General features: G+C 38.5%; 4 protein-coding genes across 7 annotated transcripts; all 4 read left to right on the top strand.

The window, feature by feature from the left end:
* The first annotated feature begins 357 nt into the window (after positions 1-357).
* Positions 358-6,757, top strand: LOC120013128 (mitogen-activated protein kinase kinase kinase 5-like). 2 transcript variants are annotated; one of them, XM_038864809.1, is made up of 12 exons: positions 358-1,085; positions 1,747-2,361; positions 2,442-2,529; positions 3,533-3,595; positions 3,691-3,854; positions 4,028-4,103; positions 5,257-5,316; positions 5,400-5,525; positions 5,721-5,918; positions 6,014-6,114; positions 6,228-6,306; positions 6,392-6,757. In XM_038864809.1, the coding sequence occupies exons 1-11, from the start codon at positions 565-567 to the stop codon at positions 6,298-6,300; spliced, it is 2,085 nt and encodes a 694-aa protein (XP_038720737.1). In that variant the 5' UTR covers positions 358-564; the 3' UTR covers positions 6,301-6,306; positions 6,392-6,757. The 2 variants fall into 2 exon arrangements, with proteins under 2 accessions (XP_038720737.1, XP_038720736.1); XM_038864808.1 differs by having other exon boundaries at positions 359-1,085; positions 6,228-6,757.
* A 1,891-nt stretch (positions 6,758-8,648) lies between these two features.
* LOC120013130 (peroxidase 10-like) lies at positions 8,649-10,972 on the top strand. The gene is made up of 4 exons (XM_038864811.1): positions 8,649-9,076; positions 9,348-9,539; positions 9,675-9,840; positions 10,235-10,972. The coding sequence occupies exons 1-4, from the start codon at positions 8,867-8,869 to the stop codon at positions 10,642-10,644; spliced, it is 978 nt and encodes a 325-aa protein (XP_038720739.1). The 5' UTR covers positions 8,649-8,866; the 3' UTR covers positions 10,645-10,972.
* A 2,318-nt stretch (positions 10,973-13,290) lies between these two features.
* On the top strand, positions 13,291-18,011 carry LOC120011824 (phosphoglycerate mutase-like protein 4). 3 transcript variants are annotated; one of them, XM_038862949.1, is made up of 9 exons: positions 13,291-13,453; positions 13,695-13,773; positions 14,449-14,499; positions 14,583-14,693; positions 15,465-15,596; positions 16,652-16,727; positions 16,914-16,999; positions 17,492-17,604; positions 17,735-18,011. In XM_038862949.1, exons 1-9 carry the CDS (start codon positions 13,413-13,415, stop codon positions 17,847-17,849), a joined length of 804 nt encoding a protein of 267 aa, XP_038718877.1. In that variant the 5' UTR covers positions 13,291-13,412; the 3' UTR covers positions 17,850-18,011. The 3 variants fall into 3 exon arrangements, with proteins under 3 accessions (XP_038718877.1, XP_038718879.1, XP_038718878.1); XM_038862950.1 differs by having other exon boundaries at positions 13,425-13,546; XM_038862951.1 differs by lacking the exons at positions 17,492-17,604; positions 17,735-18,011 and having other exon boundaries at positions 13,294-13,453; positions 16,914-17,482.
* Positions 18,012-20,710: 2,699 nt separating this feature from the next.
* LOC120013523 (CDPK-related kinase 5-like) lies at positions 20,711-26,642 on the top strand. Its single transcript, XM_038865356.1, has 11 exons — positions 20,711-21,482; positions 22,127-22,257; positions 22,422-22,463; positions 22,608-22,716; positions 23,273-23,351; positions 23,488-23,784; positions 23,866-23,978; positions 24,727-24,834; positions 24,916-24,978; positions 25,061-25,228; positions 26,031-26,642. Exons 1-11 carry the CDS (start codon positions 20,889-20,891, stop codon positions 26,169-26,171), a joined length of 1,845 nt encoding a protein of 614 aa, XP_038721284.1. The 5' UTR covers positions 20,711-20,888; the 3' UTR covers positions 26,172-26,642.
* The last annotated feature ends 229 nt before the right edge of the window (positions 26,643-26,871 follow it).

Here is a 26,871-nt window from a genome sequence, read left to right on the forward strand (position 1 = left end):
AATATTTTGGGGTCATACCCTCAAGATAAAAATGTTCGTAAATTATTTTGATTCCGTGTACGAAAACTTCCGAGTTTGAGGATGCAATGCACGAATCTGAGAATTTACTCCGCCAGGTGAGCTCAAACGACCCTACATTGGAGAGCTTCCACGATAAGAAAAAGAAAAAAGAAAATAGAGTAGGAGCAGAAAAATTAAATACATATATATTTAATTTCGGGTAGGTATTGCCACGTCACTGATTGGGTAAGAAACCGCTAAATAACTACTTTTTTACTTATTATTATAAACAAATTAACCGAATTTGGAGAAGAGAGAGAAAGAGAAAGAGAAAGAGACAGATGCTTGACTCGGTACAAATAAAGACCTCTCAACCATGGAGACAGCCTTCCCGTTTGGCGTGGGAGTACGTTGTAAACCGCGTTGGTGTCTTCAACGACCCGACTCGGGACTCAACTATACCACCTCCTCCTCCTCTTCCTTTTCATGACTTTATTAGATTTTCCTTCGTTTTCTTTCTTTCCAAACAACAGAATAAGTTTCAAACTATGATTGTTTCTCGCGATGCGTTGGCTTCAAAACATATCCTTCTCATCGTCGTCCCCTTCCACCTCATTCAAATCCTCTTCGAAAACCGATGGTTGCGACGCTGCCTCCCTTGATTTGAGGAAGAGCAATTCCTGGGAGGATCAGCGTCAACGTCGCTTTCACCGTCGTGGTCGTCGGATCGGAGTTGGTGGTCCCACGCTAACCCGCGCCAGGAAGCTCCGCTATTTGACCGACTACGACGTTGCCGCGTCGTCCTCATTAAGGTCGCCTGCCTCCGACGCGCCCCATTTTGCTGCACTTTCGCGGTCGGTGAGCAGCTACGACCACGCCTCTACCTCGAAGTGTTGTTCAGTCGTGGCGGTGCCGTTGCCGTTGCCCCTGCCAGAGGGGAGACCCGATTTAGCGGACGGGGAAGGGCGGTTGCGGGCTGGGCGTGGGAGAGGCGTGGAGGAGAGGGAGCGTGACGGGGTTCGAGATAGAGGCAAAGAAAGGGATAGAACTAATGAGGGAGTGTTATCAAATTCTCCAATTTCCAGGTAAAAAATTCATTCTAATATTTGATTTGGGAGGGATAGAACAGATGGGGCTGGGTATTGCTGTTGTTGTCATTTTGCATTTACATTACTCTAAGCATGATTAATCTTCTTGTGAAATATTTGTTTATAAACTACTTCAATAGATTTATTTTGGATTTCTTTCTTCAGTGTATTCTCCATAAAAAGGTGTTTGTTTTTAGGTTTGAGCCTAATCCTAACAACTAGAAAAATTAAAGAGCTTCTTGATTTAATGCAAAAATGGATCTGCAATCTTGAATACTAATTATAATTGTCTTAAATATGAGCACATTTTACCTATGAATAAAGTAAATGCACTTATGCACCATTATGATTATTTTTAGCATTAAAAAAAGGAATCACAAATATGAAAATTAGAAAAGTAGGTTGAATGAAAATTGCCAAAATCCTTGCCACAATTCATGAGCTCAGCTTCAGTTTGGAAGTTCTTCAAGTTTCTTTGCTCATCGCATTTAGCATCTTCTATTCATGAGTGTTTTAGTCCTTTCGTTATTGTATAATTTTGAATACAAGTTCCTTGCCCGTTGCTTATCAAATACCTCACCATCACCAATTTCTGTTAAGGAAAATGCAACTTGCATAAGGACTCTAAATTTCACAATTGACACTTTGTAAATTTCAGCGTACTTGCTGCCCGAGACAAGAAGACGAAGGAGTACTCAGAGTTGAGGCCATCTAGGATTGTGAACCCAGATTTGAACTCAGAAAGTTATCGGGAAAAATTTGGTCTTGTTGCTCCTGCTAGGAGTGTTCCTAATAGTCCATATGCTAGTCCTATACTTAGCCCACAGAGAAAAAGTAGTGCTGATTTGTTTTCATACCATAACATGGCTCCCAAAGCAAATCAAGTCTGGTCTGCTCCGGAGATGCTAAATGTAGATACTTCAGGGCTCCCTTCCCCTGCATTCTTTGATCACACTGCATTTAGTACTGATAGTTCTCCCCTTCTCAGTCCATCGAATAGAAGTCCCCGAAGAAACCTCAGAAGCCCTAGTAGATCTACATCCCCTTTTCATACCAGATTGTCACTTGATACCTCGGCTCCGCAATGGGAAGGGAGTGGTCATACTGAAGTTCACCGATTACCTCTTCCTCCAGGAGCAGCATTGCCTTCCCCAACTGCTCCCATGTCTCAAGCTGTGGGTAAAGCAGAGTCATTGCCAATGAATTGCCATTGGCAGAAAGGGAAGCTTATTGGACGTGGTACATTTGGAAGTGTTTATGTCGCTAGCAATCGGTAAAAATTTCATATATCCATTTAGTGTTTCATTGTTGCATTTTTCATTTATTTTTCATTGATGTTTTTTTGGGTGCCAGAGAAACTGGGGCATTATGTGCGATGAAGGAAGTCGAATTGTTTCCTGATGACCCCAAATCTGCAGAGTGTATAAGACAATTGGAACAGGTAATTCTCGAGAAACTTTCTGCAATTACAAGTCCCTTATATTTTGCACCCTGACATGTCAGTCAAAGGGGCTGTTGTTGTTATTGACAAAACATAAAGCGTGAATTGTCTTGGTAGCATAGCACTGCGATTATGAGCAATTGTACCTGTTGTCACATGAGTTCATTTGTCATCTATTGCCTGTTTTAAATGACGGGTGCATAGTCTATTTTAATAGCATAACATTACTAATATGAGCAATTGTATCTGTTACCACATGAGTTCAGTTGTCATCTATAGTCTGGTTTAAATGAAGGTAGTGTCAATTTTCACAATCACCGTTAATCCCTGTTGACTACTGTACTTGTATGTGAGCTAATCCCAGCCGTAACTCATTGCATTCAACATTCTTATCTATCAAAATAGTAAACATAGGATTTTTAGTCCTTGGGTGAATACCTAGTACCTCATGATTGTTGGCACTTTGGCATATTAAGGATTGGATTAGCATTCAAAGAAGGTGTGAATCTTAAAGAAGCAAAAACAGAAGTTGGGCGGGAGGGTGCTGTGAACAGTCTTTGAGAATAAAGAGAGAGAAGAAATCCCTAGGCATGCATACCTCCATTTGTATTTGGAGATGGTTCACTTGTCATAGTTTTTCTATATGAGGTTGAAACTCATTAGTTGTTATCAAAATAGAAGATGAGTTACGATCTCATGAAACTCATTGATTCGTTTGTTAGTCCTCTGGAATTGGACACATAACCTTCCTATGTATGGTTCATTATTCAAAGAGATTGTATTCCATTTGATGCATAAGGCCCTAGAGATCTTAACGTTGATGTTATGCCAAGAAACTGTTTATGTTGTTAGGTTGGACTTCGTACAGAAACTCCTAGATGAATTTTTTTTTTTTGTTTGTAAAGATTTACATTCTGATTTTTCGTATCAACGTAGAAATGTAAGGTTAGTCATTTGGTTTCATCCCCTTCCATCCACTTCTTACTCCTTCTATGTGTTCCAGGAAATTAAAGTTCTCAGTAAGCTGAAGCATCCAAACATAGTGCAGTATTATGGTAGTGAAATAGTGAGTATACTTCATGTTGTGTATTTATAGGTTACTTGCATAACAAGTGTCTTCTGAGCGCTTTTGAATTAATGGGAAATGCGGCTCATAAACAGGTTGATGACCGCTTCTACATATATTTGGAGTTTGTGCACCCTGGTTCAATCAATAAATATTTTCGTGAACATTGTGGAGCCATAACGGAATCCGTTGTTCGAAATTTTACTCGTCATATTCTCTCTGGGTTGGCTTACCTTCATAGCACGAAGACAATACACAGGTAGAAAACAGCTTGATTCAACTCAACAAACCTTTGTTCTAGCTATTAACATTATGAGATTGTGTTGTGTCAAAGTCTTTTTGAATTTGAAATGTGAGAATTGGAGTGGTTCTAGGGAAGGACCTCTCATGTTATTAAGAATGTTCATTTGGCTGCTATTTGTAATCGTGTAGGGACATTAAAGGAGCTAACTTGCTTGTTGATGCCGCTGGAGTTGTCAAGCTTGCAGACTTTGGGATGGCAAAACATGTGAGTACTGATCTTAATTAACTTGATCTACACACATAGACATGGTTGTAATGTTGTGGCCAGGGAATCTTTCACATAATACCTGTATGCCATAATGATTATGTACTTTCCCTTCTGCTTTAATATTTATTTTTGTAATGTTATTCCTGTCCTGTTTGGTGTTTTTTAGGATTTAGTTTAGTGTAATGGTTTTTTTTTCCTTTTAATCTTCTAACTACCGACATAAGTTGGGAAAAACTACATTTATATTTATGAACTTGGGGGAATAAGGTTGACTGCTTTAGATAGTGTTCCTTCAGTGCTCATAGGCTCATACAATGTGCATTGTATGAGCCCCTCTTACCTAATGCAGAAACTGAGCTATCAGATTGTCCACAGGAAGAACTTCTGAGCCAGATAGATACTGTTAATGAGCTCTCCATATTCTATTACATCGTTTTGGCCTAGAATTTATACTTTATGAGAGGTGCATGCTCCTGAGTACTGGAGATATTGGTGGGAATATCAATGTGATGGGCTATTTTGGTGGGAATATCAATGTGATGGGATATTAGACAGTTAATCCTCTTCTAGTAATATGCTGAAGTTCAATGCTGAGGTTGTTATTGTTGATTGATGGATGATCTTTAGATGTTTCTTATGTAAGGAGGCCTTAGAATCAATCAGTCATCTTCTCTTGCATTGTCCATGGTCCGCAAAAGTTTGGATAAATGCCTTGGTGATGTTGGGCATTTGTCGGGTCACAAATTAATACAGTGGATAAGGAGTTCATAGCCTGGAAGTCTCTAGGCAAGGACAAGCACCAAAGAAGCTTCATTCAATTGATTCCAATGTCTATGATGTGGATGATATGGATTGAGAGGAACAACAGAATCCTCGACAAGAAAGAATCCTCCATTGACAATTGCATAGATAGTTGGTTTGAATGCCTCAAGTTTTGGAGTTTGTCTTTCTTTGGGAATGTTTTTGACCATTTGAATCTTGCTCCCTTGGTGCTTGAATAAATTTCTTTTCCATTAAAAAAAGAGTATTTATGTTAATAAATCAAAGAAACATTAGTCTTCTATGTAGTCTTTATACTAGCAATTAGAATCCACTTTGTTCTGTTCATTGTGCATGTCCTCATATTGGAAATTTTTTTTTTCTTTCTCAGCTCACGGGAGCAGCAGCTAATCTCTCCTTGAAGGGAAGTCCATATTGGATGGCTCCAGAGGTAACCTTTTGGTACTACATTGGTGTGTGATGGGCCTGATGGCCTATTGCTTCTCCATACTGATGTCATTTTGTCCATTACAGCTCATGCAGGCCGTGATGCAGAGAGATACTAACTCAGATCTTGCATTTGCTATTGATATTTGGAGTTTGGGTTGTACGATCATTGAAATGCTCACTGGAAAACCACCTTGGAGTGAGTTCGAAGGGGTAAGAATGTAATTTTAGTTTGTATATATTGATTGACATGGCCATGATAGAAAATTTCAATATGGTCGCTGTTCTTTGCTACTCATCCTAAGATTGTGTGTGGAATATAGTTGTCGAAGTTCTGTGTGTGCCTTTTGTATCCTGCCATGGATCTTTCGACAGTTAAGTGTTTCTAATTCTCTTATATAATTGTAGGCAGCAGCTATGTTCAAAGTTATGAAGGACACTCCAGCAATACCTGAAAATTTGTCGCCCGAGGGCAAGGATTTCCTGCATTGTTGCTTTCGAAGAAATCCTGCTGAGAGGCCAACTGCTAGCATGCTACTAGAACACCGATTCTTGAAAAGCCTGAACCTGGATGTCACCGAGTCATTGAACGGGATGAAATTGATGGTAAACTGTAAATGCTACCTCCATCTTCCCCCTCTCCCCTTCTGTTGACGGTTGCAGCGATCAGTTATATTATTTCCATTTATTTCTATTGACAGGAGAAATCCTATAGTCCAAGAGAGCAAACTGAAGTCAAGCTTGATCTGTCGCCATTAAGTTCGAGCTTACGTAGTTCAAGTAAAATGGTGGCTTCCAACAGGTATTTTTTTCTCTTTCTGCGTTGTCTTAAACCCTCGAACGCTTTTTTCATCTATTGCCCATAAAAAATAAAAAAATAAAAAATGGTTCATAATCCTCTCTTGTGACTGCCAGCTCGAGCTTCAAGCAGCATTCTTGTACTGCGGCAAGACTGACCGATGATCTCACCATGAAACTTCCTGCTTGACATTTGGTACAGAAATTATTTATTGCTGACCTTTGAGTCACTTCCTAAGTTTATCTACTCTCCACCAAGTTGACAGTCCATGTCATGCCAGTTCTGCATTTATTTCCCGCCCGACCGGTGATGGACTGCCATCCCCGATAACAGGGAAGATGGATTTTGCTTTTGCCGCTCGTTTCCCTCGCATGCCGGTAGAACGGTTCAAATATAGTCACTCAATTGCTGACCTTATTTGGTGCTCTAGTATGAGGCTAGCTGCAGGTGCCTGTTCTCTTCTTGGCAATTAACCACCTTGGAAAGTTTAGAAAAATAGGTTTTTGTATAATTTATCACTAATTTAGAGCTTCTGGCTTCTCAGTCGCATGTAAATTTCATTCCGCCAAAATGCACATTAGCAATCTAAAATTCATGATGCAGTTTGGGAGGATTTGATTATTAAAAGAGTTTTTTTTTTTTTTTTCACAATAACACTGTGCATGCAATTATATAGCAATATAACACCCAGTAACAATTATTTTTCAAAATTATTTGTACTAGAATTTAACAGTGAAGTGACGGTACTGAGAGTAGTATTTGCCGAGAAAACAAATAAAATGACGTTACTAGGAGTAGTATTTGCGGTAAAAGCAAACAAGGGAATTGTTTTTTTCCCCTTATTAATTCGAGGTGGGAGATCTCAATGTTGGTTTGATATGATTTCCTCACATAATCATATATACTAAAATTAGCTCCCATGGAAGTTACAAGTCCCATGCACAGTTGCCAAGTTGTAAAAGGTAATCTGCTAAATTGGTAGACTGGCCATCCTCAGTGATTTTAGCCTTCAAATTTATTACGTACCATAATTATAATTATGCCTCATTTAATCCTCCAAATAAAGAAGAGATTATGGCCGACTAGGGGGGTTTCCGACCATTGGATGCGTTCCACTGACCATATCTAACGTTTCTGATGCAAACACAAAATGATCCGGGAAACCTTCACAGCTTCATCACTTACCCAGTGATGAACTTGCCTATTTATTTTAACAGAGATGCAAATCACGTGAAGGCAATTGTCTGTTTGTCTGGCTCTTTCCTCGCTCTCTTTCGGTGCCCATACAGCTTCTGCAGACTTAGCCAAACAGAAAACAAGATCGAGAGAGAGAGAATACATAGAGATGGATCCTCCATCCACACAATCCATAGAGATTTCTAGCAAGAACATTCAAATGGTTGAAGATGAGCAGGACAAAGCTATCAACGAATGGTAAATTTTCGCTTTGTTTTTTTTTTTTCCTTCTACTTAATGTTTTTGTTTGAATGTTCTTAGTTGTTTGATTGAGTTGGGTTGGGTTTGGTTTGGTTGCAGTTGTTCTTGCTTTTATGACTGCATACAGAGCTGCTTCGATTTCTTGTGCTGCGACTGGGACTGCGACGACTGCTAGAGAGCCTTCTCCCAAATCAGATTTTGTATGGCGATAGGATGTTGAAATTGGTTACTCTGTTTTCTTCTGAATTGGATTACTACTGAAAAGTGAAACTTAGTAGCAACAGGGATTTGGTGATGCTGCCCTCACTAGAGGGAAGGAAACTTCTGATTTTTTTTTTAATGTGATTATTGTTTATTAAGTGTAGTTCCTGGAACAAGTGAATCTGCAGATTTGAAGCATTGAATTTGACCTTATAGAAAAGGAAAATGGTCTTATTAACGAGTATTCTAAGGATAATAGTTAAGAATTCATTATATCATGTCACGTGTGATGAGCACTGTCTCACACGTAAGTAGCCTCTAGAATGGGATATGCACTGGAGAGCAAAAGTAGCCAAGTCCAAGCCCATTAGTTGCCTTAATAATGGCAATACTTTAGTCACTGCATTATATTTTACATATATTTTTTTTATATGTAAGTGGGGAATATGGGAGGGAAAACAAAATCAGGACGCAAATCGCTTCAAAGTGCATTTTTATTTTGCTTTTAAATTGTTTGCAGAGTTGATGCTGACTTTATCTCCATCACTACTTGCATTGCATGCTAGCTTATATGGTAGTCTCTGATAGATTCATTTTACCGCCTCCCATTACATTGTAAAAAGTTATGTTCCACTACATAAGCAGAATTCATTAAGCACTTTCGGTTATCTCTGATGTTAAAAATAATCTGAGCCAAAAAGAGAGTGGCATGCATGCTCACTCTCAACTGCAGTTTTTCTTCGCTTGTGAAGATTTAAGTCAAACTATATAGTATAATCTACTGCTTCTAGTAGTTCTTTTGTTGATGGGGGATAGATCATCCTGCACTAACAACAATTTAAATTCTCCCTCTTCCCCCCCATTGACAAGAACATGGACTTGTACCAAACTCACTGAGAGGGACATCTCAAGTGGCTCTTCCACTCTTGTCAATTTGTCGTTACTTGATAAAAAATAGTGTATGTGTGTGTATATAGACTCTTTTTTTTTTTAACCGAGGAACCATTCAGCCCAGCATGCCATTTGAATAGCTGAGTGGGCGTAAATCTCGTGTGTGTATATAAACTGCTTGTCATTCAACACTGATCATCCTGAGTTCCTTCTTCACTTTCCAAATATGGAGCAATACCAAGTTTCCTTTCATCGCTTGTTTTGCCTGTTGTTTCTGAGTTCTCTTGTGTCCTGTCAACTAGATTATAGATTCTATGATACTACTTGTCCCAGCCTCTCGAATATTGTTCGATACGGCGTTTGGTCAGCGATTGCAAATGATACTAGGATGGCAGCGTCTCTTTTGCGGCTTCACTTCCATGACTGTTTTGTTAATGTAATCAAAATTTCTCTCTTGCTTGCTCAATATAAACGTTCCTTTTTCATTATTATGGATATAGAAGTTTTGGTGTAAATGCGGGAGGTTGCAAATTCAACTCACACACTTAGTAGTTTTGGAATTATTTCTCTCATGGGTTTCGACCCGTTCTTAACTGTCGCCAGCATATACTATTCTTGCACCTAATCATCTACGTTGCTGAGTACATGCATGCTTATCCACAAAGCTGATAGTCCTGATTTGTGTTTGATGAAACTCAATAACGTAGGGATGTGATGCATCTCTGTTGCTCGATGACACCGCGACGATGAAGGGGGAGAAGACTGCGCTGCCTAATCAAAATTCTGTTCGAGGTTACGAGGTCATCGACAACATTAAGGCTAACTTGGAGAAAGCTTGTCCGGCTACCATTTCTTGTGCTGATATAGTTACTCTTGCAGCAAGAGAGGCAGTTTATCTTGTAAATAATACTCTTTTGCATTGTCATGGTTTATCTCGGGCACACACACACACACACACACACATATAATATATATATATATATATATATCATTCTCCTTGTGTTCTTACTTGTCTTCGATCATGTCTTTATCAGACTGGAGGCCCATTTTGGGCGGTACCCTTTGGCCGCAGAGATGGACTGACAGCAAGTGACAGTGCAGCGAATGAGCAGCTCCCTTCGCCCTTTGAACCCTTGGAGAACATTACGGCAAAGTTCACTTCAAAGGGTCTTGACTTGAAAGATGTCGTGGTTCTCTCAGGTTTGCCTCCACTACTCTAATTTAGCAGACTAGTGGCAATAGTAATCACACAGAAATCGACTTAAAAAGTCATGTTGTAAGAATTGCGTAAAACTTGGTCAAAGAGACTCATTTCTACTATTTGGAGTCTCAAATGGGCATTTCAAGATTTTAGGGACATTTTCATAATTTTGCATTGTTATGTTTTTTCTTTTCATCACGGTTGTAGCCGCCCTAGGGTTCATTATAATCAAAATTTGAAAGTGTTTCCTCTCTATTTGATGGACTCCATTGTTGTTTTTCCAGGTTTAATGTTGGTTAGCCTTAATCGATTATTGTCGTCTACGTCAAGTAGACATAGAAGTGAAAGAATGTATATGATTTCAATGCGACTGACTATGTAGGGTTGATTCAGGTGCGCACACTATTGGCTTTGCTCAATGCTTCACATTCAAACCAAGGCTTTTCAACTTCGGCGGCTCCGGTAAGCCTGATCCAGCACTAGCTTCATCACTCCTTCAGAGCTTGCAAGGAACATGCCCAAATCAAGCTAATTCTGATACCAACTTGGCTCCTTTGGATCCCGTTACCTTCAACAAATTCGACAACATCTACTACACCAATCTTCTGAACAACTCTGCTCTTCTCCAGTCTGACCAAGCACTTATGGGAGACAACAGAACTGCTGCCATGGTCCTCAACTACAGCAAGTTCCCTTACTTGTTCTCTATGGATTTTGGAACATCGATGATCAAGATGGCCAACATTGGTGTACTTACTGGGAAGAGGGGAGAAATAAGAAAGAATTGTAGGGTTGTGAACTAGATTAGTTTTTAGTTTTATTATCTGTACGTAACAATGTCAAAGCTTTATCGATGAGAGGGAAACAACCCGGATCACCAGCTAAGGCCCCTAAATGACGCCGGGTAAGCTCAAATGTTTCTTATTTTAGGCACTAGGTGAGTGATGGTTAGGGACAAACCTCTTGTTTTATTAGGTTCTAAGCAGTCTTAGTAGTCTACTGGGTGTGTTTATTTAAAAACATTGTCCTTTCTGTTTGGTTTGTAACTTTGTATGTAAATGGCGACGGCATAACCTATGATATTAAATAAACTTTACTCTTGGCAATGGAAAGATTGGAAGAAAGTTGAGACATGAATATCAACCATGTCAGAGCTTGAAGACATCCATGGGTGTGTTTGGCTTGAACACATTGCGTCCAGGCGAAAAATTGTTTGGCAAAGTAGTGCATTATGATGTCATCACATCATGGTAAATTCGAAGCTGAAGTTATAGGGAATTGTTTTCACTTTCAACGCAATGCGATTGACAACATTTTCGGCGCAATTAATTTTTTCCAATTTTTCCCTCCATGAATTTTATTATTTCATTAGTATTTTTTACAAAAACTAATTGATGTTAATGAAAAAAATCCCATTTCCCCCTCAATTAATGACACGCTAAACACTTGTGTCACCGTAAATTAACACAATAACAGGTTTCTTGGTAGGGAAACTTTAGTCACCCTGCTTTTTTACAAAGACACCCCGACTTATTCTGACTTTGCATTGACCAGGGATATTTTGAGCTGGAGGCTCTAAACACCCCATTTCGTTCAATGCTCCAGAACGCTCTGAACAGGGGAAGAACGAGAACGAGAACGAGATCAACGACAGAGACGATCTACCACGGACGGAGAAGCTCCGGCTGCAATGGTGAGTTTTCGGTTTGTTTCTTTGATATTGTTCAAACCATGGGTCGTGGTGAGTTGTTTGAACGAGTGGAGGATTCCACGGGATTCCCAACTTTCCAGTCTCACCTCCAGATATGTAGTGTCATATTGGTCGCAAATAGCGAAGCTTTGCAAGAATCAATCAGATGTGTTGTTTGGCTCTGTTTATGGGATTCAACAGTTTCTGGGTCGGTAACATGAAGGAGTGACCTCTCCTTTGTTAGAGTTCAATTGCGTGTGAAGTCCGGTGAGCTCTAAATTTCATCTATCCTACTTGAATGTTCATTCGTTTTGAAGTTTATTGATGATTACGAGGTTGTAGTTTGTGCAGTAGTTAAGTGTATGAAGTTAAGATCTTTACTTGGGTTGTTATGTAGTTACTCTTATTACTTGTTCTGCTCATCTGTTGCTACTGTGATGTTCGGTCGATGTCCATATTTTTTTTATAATGCTCTCCAGGTGTTCGACTTTTGCTCTGAGATAAGTTGATGTGATAATGCAACTAATCCCCTGTTTTTGATCACCGTTATGGACATGGGGTGTATTCCTAAATTTTCTAATTTTTTTCTGTACTTTGGGTGCTATTAGGAAAATTTTAAAAAATTGGGTTGCTGATAAATTGGGGTATTTTTAGAAAAAAATCGGGGTGTGACTAAAACTACCCTTCTTGACATTGTCATAGGCCACTTTAGAAGGGCTTTGATCCAAGGTAAACTTTAGTCACACCCCTATTTTTACTAAAGACACCCCTTGTTAAACGAACCCCTAAATACACCCAAAATACACTAAATCTTGAACAATTTCAAAGAACACCCCAATGCATAAAAACAGAGGACAAACAAGGGGTGGAGGGGAATGCCAACCTGAATCAAAAGAACCACAAAGCTTTTTTCGTGTCCAGTACAAAACGAGTCAAAGCAACATCCAAGCTGCCAAGGAGGATTTGAGGGTCTAAGGGCATTTGTGCCCAATCACCATTTCTTTGCTATCAAACACCATTGTTTTGCAGCTGTGATCTACCCAAGCCCTTGCCACCTAAGTTGGGATAAGAATGTGGAAGCTAAATTCAGAAGATGAAAATACACAATAATTCACAAACCTCTGGAAATTGACCATTTGAAATGATGAGTAAGTTTGGTAGATCCCCTTTATCAACTGCTTCTTTATTTATGGCCGACAATAATCTTGTAGAAGTAAGTTCATTGATACTTTCTTCAATTTGGTGTACCCATCTTGTAATTAGTTGTACCATGACCTCGACCCATCCCATCCGAACCTTCCACCTCGATCGCTGCCGAAGCGAAGGCACTCAACATTGGGAAACTCCGGTGGAACAACAAGCCATTGACAACCAAGTCTGCCGGAGTTCTCGTCGGAGTCGTCGGTTTCTTACTTGTCGATTTCATCTGCAACAAGAACAAAAATCAGGATTTCGCTTTCGTGGTTGAGGCAAACATCTCTCTACTCTGTTTTCAAAGAATATGGGTTTGGGGTGTTATGAGCCGGCATCTAAAAAAACACACGGTCAACGCGAAGTCAAATCAAGTCGGGGTGTTTTTAGTAAAAATAGGGGTGTGACTAAAGTTTACCTTGATCCAAAGTTTTTGTCCGTTTAAGTGGCCCGCACCTTGAGCCCGGCCTCATGGGCCAGCCCAAGAGAATAAAAGGCCAGACACAAAATCAAAACTCGAGAAAAAGGAAAGAAGAAAGAAAAACGTGGCTCTGATTGTGTGCATCCGATTCTAGCAGAATATTCCCGATTGGCCGTTGAAAGAGGAAATGCGCGCATTACGCAGCTGGTGCATAAAACACAGGAGCACCGATCTCAAATTCCATTCGTCGGCTAGCTCAGCAAGTCAAAATGACTGACTCGTCTTCATCAATGGCAGATATCGAGTCCAGGTCCGTTTCTCCTTCCTATCTCACCCTATCTACTAATAACTCTCTGTTTTGTTCGTTCACAAGGTGCTCAATCACCTGATCCTTAACAGTACGGTTCGTTCGTAACTTGATAAACCTTTGATTCTTTTGTTCTCATTAATACTATTGATTGATTTAGGTTGTCAAATTTGTATTGGACTTATTTATCCAACCTAATAAGTGTTGTATCACAATTTGATTTGAGTATTTTAATCGGACGCAGCTATGTCGATCCAATGTGTGCTGAGATTATTGTGGTACGTCACGGAGAAACCAAGTGGAATGCTGATGGAAGAATTCAGGTTCAGTGTTAGTTCCTTTTTTAAAATTGACAGTAGTGTTCTAAGAGATGAGTCAGTTTTTGTATAATGTGGAATGACACAATGCAACTTGCATAATACTCTATATTGTTTGCCTCCAAGCATGAAGTGCTAAATATATTATCATTTGGTAATTGGTAGTAGAGGCTATTTTTGAACGACTGGTTAAGACAGTGTAAGGCATTATTAAATTGGTAAACAGAAGGGTAACTGCACCTTATCAGGGGCTGCAGATGGTGTCAGCCAACCTCTTGAAACTCTTTGTTTGTTCAATTATGGCATAGAATTAGAATATTAGAAGTCCTAAATTTAGTGTTGGATAATAAACTAGATGAGCTTTGTCTTAATTCACCATCAAGAAATGAAAGAAAACTTGAAAAATATCTCATAGTAAACTTAGATCATAATTGGAGCCAATACATTTTGAGTCATGTTAGTCGTTAAAGTATCCTAATCATTGTGTTTTCTATGTGTATATGTTATTTGAAGCATTACCACTTTATGTTAGAAAGGGAAATGGAAAACTGCCATGAGTAGTCTGCTCTCTAATTTTACAATTAAATACCCTTAATAGTTGAATTGTCTCTATTTATTATTTTCCTGAGGTTTATGGTTAAATTTCTGCTTTTTATTCATTTAATATTTATGTTTAAATAGGGACATCTGGACGTTGAATTGAATGAAGTTGGGAAGCAGCAAGCGGCCTCAGTATGTTCTGACCTGGATTGCATGCTTGTATGTCTTTCTCATCGAGTGCCTGAAATTTGCCCTTTTCTTTCTTTTTAATAAAGGTGGCTGATCGGTTATCCAAGGAGCCTAAGATATCTGCTGTATATTCTTCTGACTTGAAGCGAGCTCTTGTGACTGCAGAGATAATTGCAGCCAGTTGTGGTGGGCTAGAGGTGTGCCTTCTTAAGCAAAATTTGCATAATTTGCGTAGACGTTTTACTTGGTCTTTCTACATTGAAATGTATTCACCAAGAAGTTATGTATATGAAGCATCACAAAAGATTATTGCATTCTGATAAACAACTATACTGAAAGTGGATAGTAATGTTGACAATAAAGTCAAGTGAACATACATATCTTCTGTTTGGCTATCATCCATTTGGCAGGGAAATTCTGAAATTGAACCCCTATTCATCTCTCATCATAGAAAATTAAAAAGATTAAGATTTGACATGGCATAACACATAATTGCTTGATTTCATTACGTGTTGTTTGGAACTCCTAGGTAGAGATTCAATTCTTTGAGTTCTTAATTTGTTCTCTTTATAGAGGTAAATGAACACAAATCCAAATCCTTCTCAGGCACAACATGGTGGCTATAGCCTTGCAACCTTTAGAAATCTATGTACAGTTTGGTTACACAATGGAAGGGGCTACTCACTTTTTGTCTCTTATGCATGTTGCTGTGCTGTATCCTTTCTTTATTTTTCTTTTTCTTTTTTCCTCCTACCTGTTGTTGCAAGCAACCTCAACAAACTAGTTGAGATGCATGGGTCTTAATATGATATGAAAACAGCATGAGACAAAGGAGCTTTTGCATTATCTAGATTCTAGAAGTAATTACAATGATCATGGCTTAAGGTTTTGTTTTAGTCTTTCATCTACAAAGACTTAAAACTTATAAATATATAATTGACGACATTTTGTATTGAATTTAAATTCAGGTTATCAAAGATCCGGACCTGCGGGAAAGACATTTAGGGGATCTCCAAGGCCTTGTGTATCGTGAAGCAGCCAAACTTAGCCCTAAAGTTTACCAGGCCTTTTCGTCTCACAAGAAAGATCAAGATATCCCAGTAAGTTTATGTTAATTTTTTACTTACTGGGCTATGATAAAACTCATTTTCTTGGAATTGCAATGTTGGAATTTCTTACAGTTGACCCATAGAAAGGCTAGTTTGACACCACCTCAGAGCAACTTGTTTAACTCTTTTGATGAGAATTTCAAGCCCTATTTGATTCCAGTTAAAAATGGGTTCTTTTTTGTAACTACAAGTTCTTTTTGTGGGTCTGTTAAAAGTGGATTTTACCGTAAGGTTAATTGCACAAGTCAAGTAAGATGGAAATGTTGAGACATACCTCATTTGCAGCCAGTTAAGTTTGTTCTAAACAATTGTGCTCCGTCGCTCTTGGTCTCAAACAATATGCTGAGTGGTAGTCACTTCGGCAAGTTTAGGGGCATTTTTATTCTGGTCTCACATAGTCACATTTTCGGGAAAGCATGTTCGCGAGAAGTAGTTAATTTAAAAGAGAAGAAGAAGTGGAAGAAGAAGAAGAACTCATGATTATGCTTGATTTTCCAGCTAGCCTGTCTGTGAGAAAGGGCTTTTGACAATGACTTTGTAATGCCCTGGTTGAAAAACAGCTTGGATTAATAATGTAATTGCATGCTCTTTTATTTCAAGAGGAAACTGACTACCCTGACTAGCTATGCAATTATGCCTTTTTCTATGCATTGGGCTTTTGGTCTCTCAGTAACCTCCGGTGGCCTGTTTTTGTGCCGGGTGATGAATTTTCTGGCCCCCTACTTTTAGTTTTTATAACCTCCGGGCTGCTGTAGGCATATGCCTGCTCTTTAGCTCCGGCTTTGGCTCTTGACAAATACAAAAGGTGGTCTCTGCATGGGTGTGTGCATTCATGCCCATGCACATGTATGTAAAGGATTTGATTATATTTGATAATTGAAATACTAGATTATTTCTGTTTGTTGTCAATTGTCATGTTAATAGTTGTTTCATTGACGAGGCTTGCTAATTATCCATTCATTAGCTTAACCTTTTGCTCCTTGTTTGAACAAGAAAAAGAAGAGAGAACAATATGATTCTAATTCTGCTTTCATTCGTGTACTCAGGGTGGTGGAGAAAGTCTCGATCAACTTTATCAAAGATGTACATCGTCATTGCAGAGAATCGCTAGGAAGCATAAAGGTATTGTTTTTACTGCTTTGTCTACCTCGACAATTACTATCAGGGGTCAACTTAGACTTCCACCACTTGATGAACCCTGTAAAGTGTAAACCCAAGGCTAACAGGGTGTCAGTGTTAATTCGAGTGTTTCAAAAGTTGCTATTATGTCTTCCAGTCAATATGGTCATCAATTTTTCTCTACAACAGGAGAGCGAGTTGTTGTGGCCACACATGGAGGTGTAATCAGAGCACTCTACAAGCGGGCTTGCCCGAATGGAAGATCTGTAGGGAAGGTACTGAATGCATCCGTCAACATATTTCACCTGTTTGATGGGGACAAGTGGACCATAAAAACTTGGGGCGATGTTAGTCATCTCAAACAAACGGGATATCTGAACTCAGGTTTTGGTGGGAGTGCGACTTCCGGTTAATTCACATGATTAGCCTGCAATTTTTCAGCCGACTAGTTCAAGTATATAACTTCAAATAATTGGCATTCTAAAAGGGGCACCATTTGTAGCAATTCTTTATCTGATTTGGCATTCAGGGGTCGAGAGTAATGCGAGCTATGTCAGCATTGGCTTAAATTCTATCTTCATAATCTGAATACAGTGTCTGAATCAGTTAATATGACCAGTACAAATGGTTCATGTGATTCATGGATGGTTTGGTGGCTGGTGCTATGGCTTTATACTCACATGCATAACATATTTTCAGGTGTATGAATATTTGTGAATGATCTTAAATTAATTTTCGAAAGTATACCGATTACGGTAGCGCACCAGATGCAGGAGCAATGCATGGTCCCTGCAAAGAGGATTTCTGGAGGGAGTTGGCATAAAATGAAGCATACCAGAATGAGGATAGGAATGCAAGCAATCAAGGAGGTGATTGATAGGTACTTGAATTATTTCCCAGATCTGCATGCAGTTTTCGTTAGTGCTAAATTTTCTCGGATGGATTTTCTCCTCAAATGATTCATACTCTCTCTTGCACCTGTGTCTTTCTTTATCCTTGGATTTACAAAGGTGTTACCGAGTGTACTGTCACGAATATTATACAAATGTCCTGTCGCATTCACCAACAAATTGGATCAGGTTCACCAGCTTTAGTGGCATCAAATTGGTCCAGAAACGAGGATAGTATACATTACAGACTACATAGTACTTGTCTGATTTGTTTGTAAATGGAAAGATTGTCATAGCGATAGTCTAGTTTGTTATCTCTTCTGATGTAGGGAGTAGGGATGCTTGAGATCGAGACTCGGGAGTTTGAATCAACCAGCTGGGATATTTCTTTGTGGAATTTTTGCTTGTCTCACTTTCGGACCCCTTGCGTGATAGATTTCGTTTCAATCTTACCTTTCCCCTCATTCAACTATCTAAAGAGCATGATGAATTAGGTGGTTCTTCCCTTTAAAAAATGTGTTGAATCGTTCTGGTTAGTTAAGGTTTTCATGTTGGTATTTGTTAAAGATTTGTTTGAATCGGAAAACTTTAGCCATGTTTAATTATATGCCTAAGCCGATGTCATGCAGATGGAAGCTTTCTTTGACCAATATTGATCTTGGAATAAAAGATCAAAATTCATACAAAAAAAATTCAGAAAAAAAAAGTGAATAATTATAAGAGCTGAAAATCATTCTAAAAAATCTCCTTCAATCTACTCTCTTCACTTGAATACTTAACTTTTAACAGTGTTCATGGTCCCTCCTTTGAATTATTTGTGTTCCCGAATTGTTTTGAAAGTGGAGAAAAAGGGAAAAGGACCCCCCGTATAGATATAGGCTAGGTCATCATAAAAAGAAAAGGTTATAGCTCATCATTATCATCATCATCATAATTACTAATATGCTAAGTCAACACTATCTCAATTAGTGTGGGCTAAGCCCTATAATCACGTTGCAAACAGTTAAAAGAAACATACTGCACCCTCTTTTCCAAATTTGACTATCATTGTAAAAAAGAATTTGTTTATTCCAAATTTAAGTCCAATCCATTACAAATTTACAAGGCTTTTAGGACTCACGGTTTTAAAATACATCTTATTAAGTTCAAGAACACACAAATTTATATAATATTCATCATATTTTTATTTTGATGATGTCAAACTTTTTCTCAACAATTCCCCTTCACTTGTGGTATGAGGTCAAGTTCACAAAATGGAACCAAGAATCACACAAACACAACACACATTCAAGCTTAACAACCCCGCTCTGATATCATTATTATGAAAACACCAATAAATTTTATTGCCTAAACTTGACTACGATTGTAATGAAAATAAACGAACATGCAAACATTGGGTGGGAAGCTAAATCATGATAATCGAACAATTGTTAAGAGACAACAAAAGCAATGAAAGCGATTTTCAGTTTGAGATAGGAACAATTGTTAGTAGTTGTTTTAATATTCATCTCAAGGCATGGGGGGACCAAAATTGAAGGAAAGACCCACTATACATAATTTAGTGCTGAAATATGAACGAGTCTACCAAAGCAAATTCATGTGTTGCACCATCATAGACAAAAGTTTCACATTCGTGGGATATATTCATTGTATTTTGCGTCTTGAATAAGTCTATGTTGGGTTATAATAAGCAATAGAAATCATTTTACATCTTTGACATTTGATGAGGTAAAGGTTCTCTTTCCCAACAATGGTGCATTTGGAGAGGAAATTTTGGACTTGGTTTTGGTCTCTACACTCCCCTACAAACCACCTCTTTTGGTTGACTTTCTATTTTAATTTGTTTGACTAGGTACTAATAGTCCACTCCTAATATGAATGAATATTATATACTAAACTATATTTGGTTGTTGTTGGTTCACTTTATTGATGATTTTCCATACACAATCATCATCAAACCTAATAATTGCAATCTAAAGTGGAGAAAATAGTGAACAAACAAAACCTTGAGTGTGATTTATTTAGGTGGTAAATTTCTCTAGAATCGAACCGTATAGACTTGAGGTCCTGAGTTCGATTCTCATTGGGAACAATACTCTTGTGATTGCACATTGAACTTTGACCTAATTTATTATAAGAAACTTTTGTGCGCGCAACCGTGATCAATGTAAGTTGTCCAAAGGGTAAACTTATCTTGTGTCATTATTGGTTGAAAAGAAAATAAGATAGTGAACGAAGTTGGTTGAAGTGCTATTACAAGGCCTATTTATAAAAACTTTCCGTGAGAATACATTGTGAATATCAAACCTTGCAGAGGCAACTCGGACCTCGTGATAAATTTGTTGCGTATCAATATTCATTGATTGCCCCATGTGATGATGTTATTGTGGGCCGCTCCTCCTAAGTCCTAATCTATTTTAGAATAATAATACTAATAAACTAATATTTTTTAAGTGGAAATCATAAAATACAAATTTATTCTTTGAATATTTGATATTTCTTAAACTCGGGTCGTCAGATCCATCTGCATAGAAGTATTTCATTTGACGACATGGTAAGTAAGTGATAACAAAGGGTATTGCTCTCAGTGGAGATCGAATTTAGAACCTTCCGACTTGTAGTTTTGTCCCGAAGAAATTCACACTAGTGACTAAACTATCACCTAAGTTGTTAAAAAAATTAACTTGATTAAATACTATTAAAATTGTTCTTGTTTTATTAGGATTAATATTTTAATGACCAATCAACATTTACTTGGTTTTTGTCAAGGGGAAGTTAAATAATGCCGCCCACGCAGCTTAACCAACAAGAAACGTAGATAAAACGGCGCTGTTTTGACTTCCAATCCGTCAAAAAAAGAGAATAAATTAAAAACAACACAACGAAATTCCCCACTAATCGTTAATCCAAAATTTAATTTAATATAAAATAATCCCAAACAGATACAACAGAATCGTGCCACGTGGAAAATCATCTGTACTATGAATTGACCACAAGCATTGGGCCTACACCCCTGGCCAACCCAAAGAAAGCTGACACATCTTTTTCATCATTTTAATCTAATTAAAATTAATAAATTACTAATAATCTTTTCCTTTTTTATCTCCATCTGCAGATCCCCTCTTCGCCTTCGCAGTCGCAGACTTTCTTCGTTCACAGAAGACAAACTTGGCATCCCCTAAACCCCTAGATTGTCAAATCCTTGGTAAGGATGCTTTGATACTGGTAATTGGAATCCCAAACAAGCTCTGTTTGGGAAGGAATTTCAACAACGATGGGTATCTGCACCTCCAAACCCTCTTCCCCAAGCTCCCCTAATCTTTCTCCTCCTAAAACTATATCAGCCAAGAATGACGATAACGGGAATAGTGCAGTCCCTGTCAACGTTATTGGCGGGAACTCCGGCGACGGAGATGATGTGAACAGAAAAGATCTAACTAAAGAGTTGGAGAATGTGAAGAAATCTCCCTTTTTTCCATTTTACAGTCCCAGCCCGGTGCACTACTTCTTCTCGAAAAAGTCGTCGCCGGCGAGATCTCCCGCGCCGGGGAATGCGAGCGCAAACTCGACGCCCAAGCGGTTCTTTAAGAGGCCGTTCCCGCCGCCTTCTCCGGCGAAGCACATAAGGGCTGTGCTGGCGCGAAGACATGGAACGGTCAAGCCCAATGAGGTGGCGATACCGAAGGGAAGTGAGGTGGAGGGAACGGGGCTTGACAAGAGCTTTGGGTTCTCGAAGAACTTTGAGAGTAAGTATGAGCTCGGTGAGGAGGTTGGGAGAGGACATTTTGGGTACACATGCAAAGCGAGTTTTAAGAAGGGAGAGCTCAAGGGGCAAGAGGTAGCGGTGAAGATAATACCTAAAGCGAAGGTGTGTGGATTTTCGAGTCGAATTTACTTAATTTTGGATGAATTAGTTGCTGTGTAGATTGAAATGAGTGATTTATGCCACTGTGTGATGGATTTAGTGGGGAGCAGATCTATACGAACTTCTTATGATTAATTGATGTCGAACATATCTAGAAACTGCAGCCTTGTGATGGCTAATTTCTGGTTTTTAATAAATTATGGGCATCTGTAAGGCCATGCAAGAATTCATATAATTGAGCAGACATTTGTGCATTTGCGAGTACTTGTGTCAGGGATGACAGTGTTTAGAGGTTTTGTGATGATGCTGTCTCGTTGAAGTTTGAGTTTTGAGTTATTAGAGGAATCTAGCCATATGTGAGTATAGTTGACTTAATAGTTTTCGTACATTGGTTGATTAATTTTCCAGAAGCTAGCAGAGTGCTCAGCATTGTTTTGAAGACTCCTTTTGTAGCATGGCCCTTGCTTAATATTGTTTTATATGAATAAAATTCCCTTGAAATGTTGCGAAAACTAGTTGATTTAGTAAGCTTCCAGAAAATTTTGTCCTTTTTAGGGAGTCAACCTTTATTCACACTTTGTTTATGTATTTAGGATAAGATTTAATGTTTGGCTGCTCACTGTCTTTTCTTGTTTTTTTCCTGTTAGATGACCACTGCTATCGCCATAGAGGATGTGAGAAGAGAAGTCAAGATATTAAGAGCTTTGACTGGACATAATAATCTTGTACAATTCTACGATGCATATGAAGATCATGATAAAGTCTATATAGTAATGGAGTAAGCTCTGGTCAAGGATTTTACTTTTAATTTTGGAATGAAGTGATGTTCTAGTTCTTTGTTTACTAGATGGATCATATTCGCATTTCTCTTATTTATGGATTTCATAAATTGGATTTCATAAATCGTATTTCTTTTAATTATTTTGATGATGAATCGTTCAGGTTGTGTGAAGGAGGAGAACTCTTGGACAGAATACTGTCTAGGTATTTTTTCCCTATTAGTCTTATTTTAGGCAAACTTTTGGGTTATGGACCCTTTATTGAACCAAAAGGGATGGAGGACATTCGTTGAGAAGTTAGTACATCATCTGCCAGTTGCCATGATGTGATTCTTTTCTCTCTGTGCAGGGGTGGAAAATACACAGAAATCGAGGCTAAGGCTGTCTTGATCCAGATTTTGAACGTTGTTGCATTTTTCCATCTTCAGGGTGTGGTGCACCGTGATCTAAAACCAGAAGTAAAATCTCTCTCTCTCTCTCTCTCTCTCTCTCACCGGATGCTCGTCCACACACACATGCACACACATGAACGGTGTTGCTTCGTCATTGATTTTCTTCACTGTTTAGACCTTTATAATTTGTACAGTTGATGGATTCCTATATTGCTCAAACCTGTGATGGAGTATTTAATAACAGTAGTCTCCTTTATCAGAGCCAAAATTGTGAATCTGCCACTAATTTATTGAGTGATTTCTCCTAAAAGGTGATTGGTTACTTAGGTCTTGGGTGGTTCGATTTAGGTGTGATATAGCTTAAGTTTTCATTCTTTTGTGTGAATTGATGATTCTTTTGCATCATTGTCACTCATTAGTTCTGTATGTATCTTAGCATCTGTCCATTTTGGTTCAACATGTCCCTTTCCATGTTGATCACGAGAATTTGTGGGGCTCCGACTCACCAAACATCTGTTTTCCTTAGAAGTATGAGTATTTGTTTTATGTTGCATCTGTAATTAGGAATTATTTATATTTATATTCATATATTCTTATCAAGTGTAACTCATTGTTGGATCAGAACTTTTTGTTCACGTCGAAGGATGAAAACTCGCATTTGAAGGCAATTGATTTTGGCTTGTCTGATTTTGTGAAACCTGGTTTGTCTGAACTTTGTACCTTAAGCTGCATTTATTCTCTCTCTCTCTCTCTCTCCCCTCGTCCCCCTCTCTTCCTCTTTTTGAATTGTCTCCTTGAGTTGATTTTTAATTTCTCATTTTCTACTTGGTTTTGTAGATGAAAGGCTCAATGACATTGTTGGTAGTGCATACTATGTGGCACCTGAAGTTCTACATAGATCTTATAGTACGGAAGCTGATGTATGGAGCATTGGTGTAATCGCATATATTCTGTTGTGTGGCAGCCGTCCATTTTGGGCCCGCAGCGAGTCTGGCATCTTTCGCGCTGTTCTTAAAGCTGATCCAAGTTTTGAAGACACACCATGGCCTTCTCTATCATCCGAGGCAAAAGACTTTGTGAAACGCTTGCTAAATAAAGATCCAAGAAAAAGATTGACTGCTGGTCAAGCTTTAAGTGAGTTCTGTTTATGTTGTCGTAAGCTCTATGTTATTATCTTTTGGAACTGCTAATGATGCATCAAGATTTATTTTACAGGTCATCCGTGGATAAAGAATTCTAATGATGTAAAAGTGCCTCTGGATATACTGATATTCAAGCTCATGAAGGCTTATATGCGTTCTTCAGCTCTTCGGAAGGCTGCCCTACGGGTATGTATATGCTTTTTTGAAGTGTGAGCATGAATGCAGTCATCCAGAGGTCTAAAGTAAAATGTGGCTTCTCAACACTGATTCGATAACAATGTGTTGACATGTTATGAAGAATTCTCCCCAAGTGTTAATGCCTGCAAGATTTATGTTTCTTAGTTTATATACTATTTGTTTTATGGTGAGGAATCATGGGCCTGTGGCCCATGTAAACATCGCCCCTCTCCGCAACTACGTTGGCATGTCGCAAGGTCGAATTGTGGAGAGTTGAACTTGGCTTTCCCAATTGGAAAAATTCATCCCCAACCCACTCAGTCACCCCCAGGTGTTTAGTTTAAATACTGATGTTTTTCGATATATTCCTATTGAGAACTGTAAAATCCAGTGCTGGGTTCTGGATTTACCAAGTAGTTGCTCCTCAATCTTGGGGTTGTGACACTAGCGGCACTTGTGTCACTGGGTGATAAATTATTAGTTCCTTTGAACTTATTACACTTGGTTGAAATTTTGATGAGCTGAGCCTGGGAGTTGCATTTGGTGTTTCTTTTTTGTGAGTGGTTTGGTTAACTTGTGATAGGATTATTTATCAAAATCTGTGTTGGTTAACTTGTGATAGGAGTATTTATCAAAATCTGTGCCACTTTCTTTTAGGCCTTTACCCCCAATTAGATAGGCTCCTTTCTTTTACTTAGCTTTTTGCACTTGTACTTGTCTATGTTGTACTTAATGTTTCTCATTGGAATTATGACAGGCTCTGTCTAAAACATTGACGGTAGATGAGCTATTTTATTTGAAGGAGCAGTTTGCATTATTGGAGCCAAACAAAAATGGAACTATAAGCTTAGAAAACATTAAGGCGGTTGGTTTTTAAAATCGTCAGTCAAAAATTCCTCACCTATTTTGCTCTTAGTAGTTTTCTTGACACTTTTGTTCTTGTCAGGCCTTGATCAAACATGCAACAAATGCAATGAAAGATTCTCGCACTCCTGATTTTTTAGCTTCGGTAGGTGCTTTAACCCTCGTTCAAGTTTTGAAGTTTGTGGGATTATCGAATTTACTAATTGTGGAGACTATGTATATTGTAGCTTAATGCCCTTCAATACAGAAGAATGGATTTTGAAGAATTTTGTGCAGCAGCACTAAGTGTCCATCAGCTGGAAGCACTTGATCGATGGGAGCAACATGCTCGCTGTGCGTATGAGCTTTTTGAGAAGGATGGAAACAGGGCCATAATGATTGAGGAACTAGCTTCTGTATGTTTCTCTCCTATTCTTAGTCTTTGTGAATTCCATTTTGGTAGTGTTTTGGTTGAAGTATGCTAGTGATTTAATTTTACTGTGAGAAGATGGAATTTAGATGGAAAAGGATAGGACAATTGGTGGACTGAAAGACAGAAAATATGTTTCCTTTACCGGTGAAAAGATAAATATGAAATTCTTATTTTTCATATCAAACATTTCTTTTTCTAACTAGAGAGACCTAAGATGTTTAAAAAAAAAATACTTGTGATTTCCCCTATAGAGATAATGTGTAATCTGGACTCGCATCATTTTAGATAGGGTTTACGTTAAAGATAAACTTGGCTGTTTTCTCTGACAGATTTTCTGTCTTCACACTAGTGTAGGTTCAAGGTTTTCATTGCTTTTGGGCGAGTTAATGTCCTAGTACACTTGTGGAAAGTACTAGTCTATTATCAAGTGGTTAGAGTTCTGTAGTTGCAAGCTTTGTGATTATTTGGAGCTGAAGTTGACTATGCTGTTAATTTATTATCAGCTATCCTGGCATTACCGCTTTCATTCTACTGTGGCTTATGTTTTTATGCACAATTTTAATGCATTTGATACCATCATCTTCTCTGGGACAAACAAGTTATGTGTTTGTTGTAACTTGTAAGACAGATTCCTGAGCTTGTGTGTTTTTATTATTCGCTGTTATTATTTTTATTGGTGCTAAAGTATACTCTTTCAATAAGTAAGTTTGATTTTTTTTTTTGTGCATTGGGGGCAGTGTTTTTTTTTTGTACATAAAAGTTTAATTTGGGAAACATTGTTTCAGGAGCTTGGTCTAAGCCCTTCGGTTCCTGTTCATGCTGTTCTACTCGATTGGATTAGGCATACTGACGGGAAGCTGAGCTTCCTCGGGTTTGTCAAATTATTACATGGTGTCTCCAGCCGTAACCTCGCTAAAGCTCAATGAAAGGTTCGAGAATCATCAAGATGAGTTTGTCAATCTTATCTTATCTGTTTTGGCAAATAAAGCCGCTGGCAAGGGATGGCTTGTAAAACTTGCAGACTACAGAGGCATATTCCCTCAAGACATTCATGCCCACCTTACAGAATAGAGTCTGGTAGTGTTTTCCTCATTCACAGCGTCAACATCCTTATACACGTATAATTTGGAATTATGTTAACCTTGTCTTCTCGGCTTGATGAAGATCTATCACTCGAAATTCCCATTGTAAAGCTGAATCTAGATGTCAGTAGTTGTGGTGAGAACATTTCTGAGCTGAGCTGTTTGCTGAACATGATTTTTCTGACCCTTTGTACTTGTCGAATACTTCTCCATTGTTTGTATAATCCAGTATAGTGAGTTTTATTTTTTTAATGTTCTTCCTTGATTGTACTTGCTGAAATTTAGTTGTATATCACCACAGACTTGATTGCGCTACTGATGATTAAGCCATTATTGAAACTAGCCACTGAAGCGTTTTGGATCTGGATTCCGTGTATTCCATGGAATTTCTAATCCTACTTGGGTATTCCTTGCATTCCAAATCAAGTCCACAAGTCTTGAACCATGAGTGCCGCAACTGCAATACTAATGATGGATTTGTCTCTATCATAAGGGTGAAATGTTGCAGATCAAGAACTCCATTATTCTTCGTGTTTTTCTGGTA

This window comes from Tripterygium wilfordii, chromosome 13 (genome assembly GCF_013401445.1).
Source record: "Tripterygium wilfordii isolate XIE 37 chromosome 13, ASM1340144v1, whole genome shotgun sequence".
Lineage (NCBI taxonomy): Eukaryota > Viridiplantae > Streptophyta > Magnoliopsida > Celastrales > Celastraceae > Tripterygium > Tripterygium wilfordii.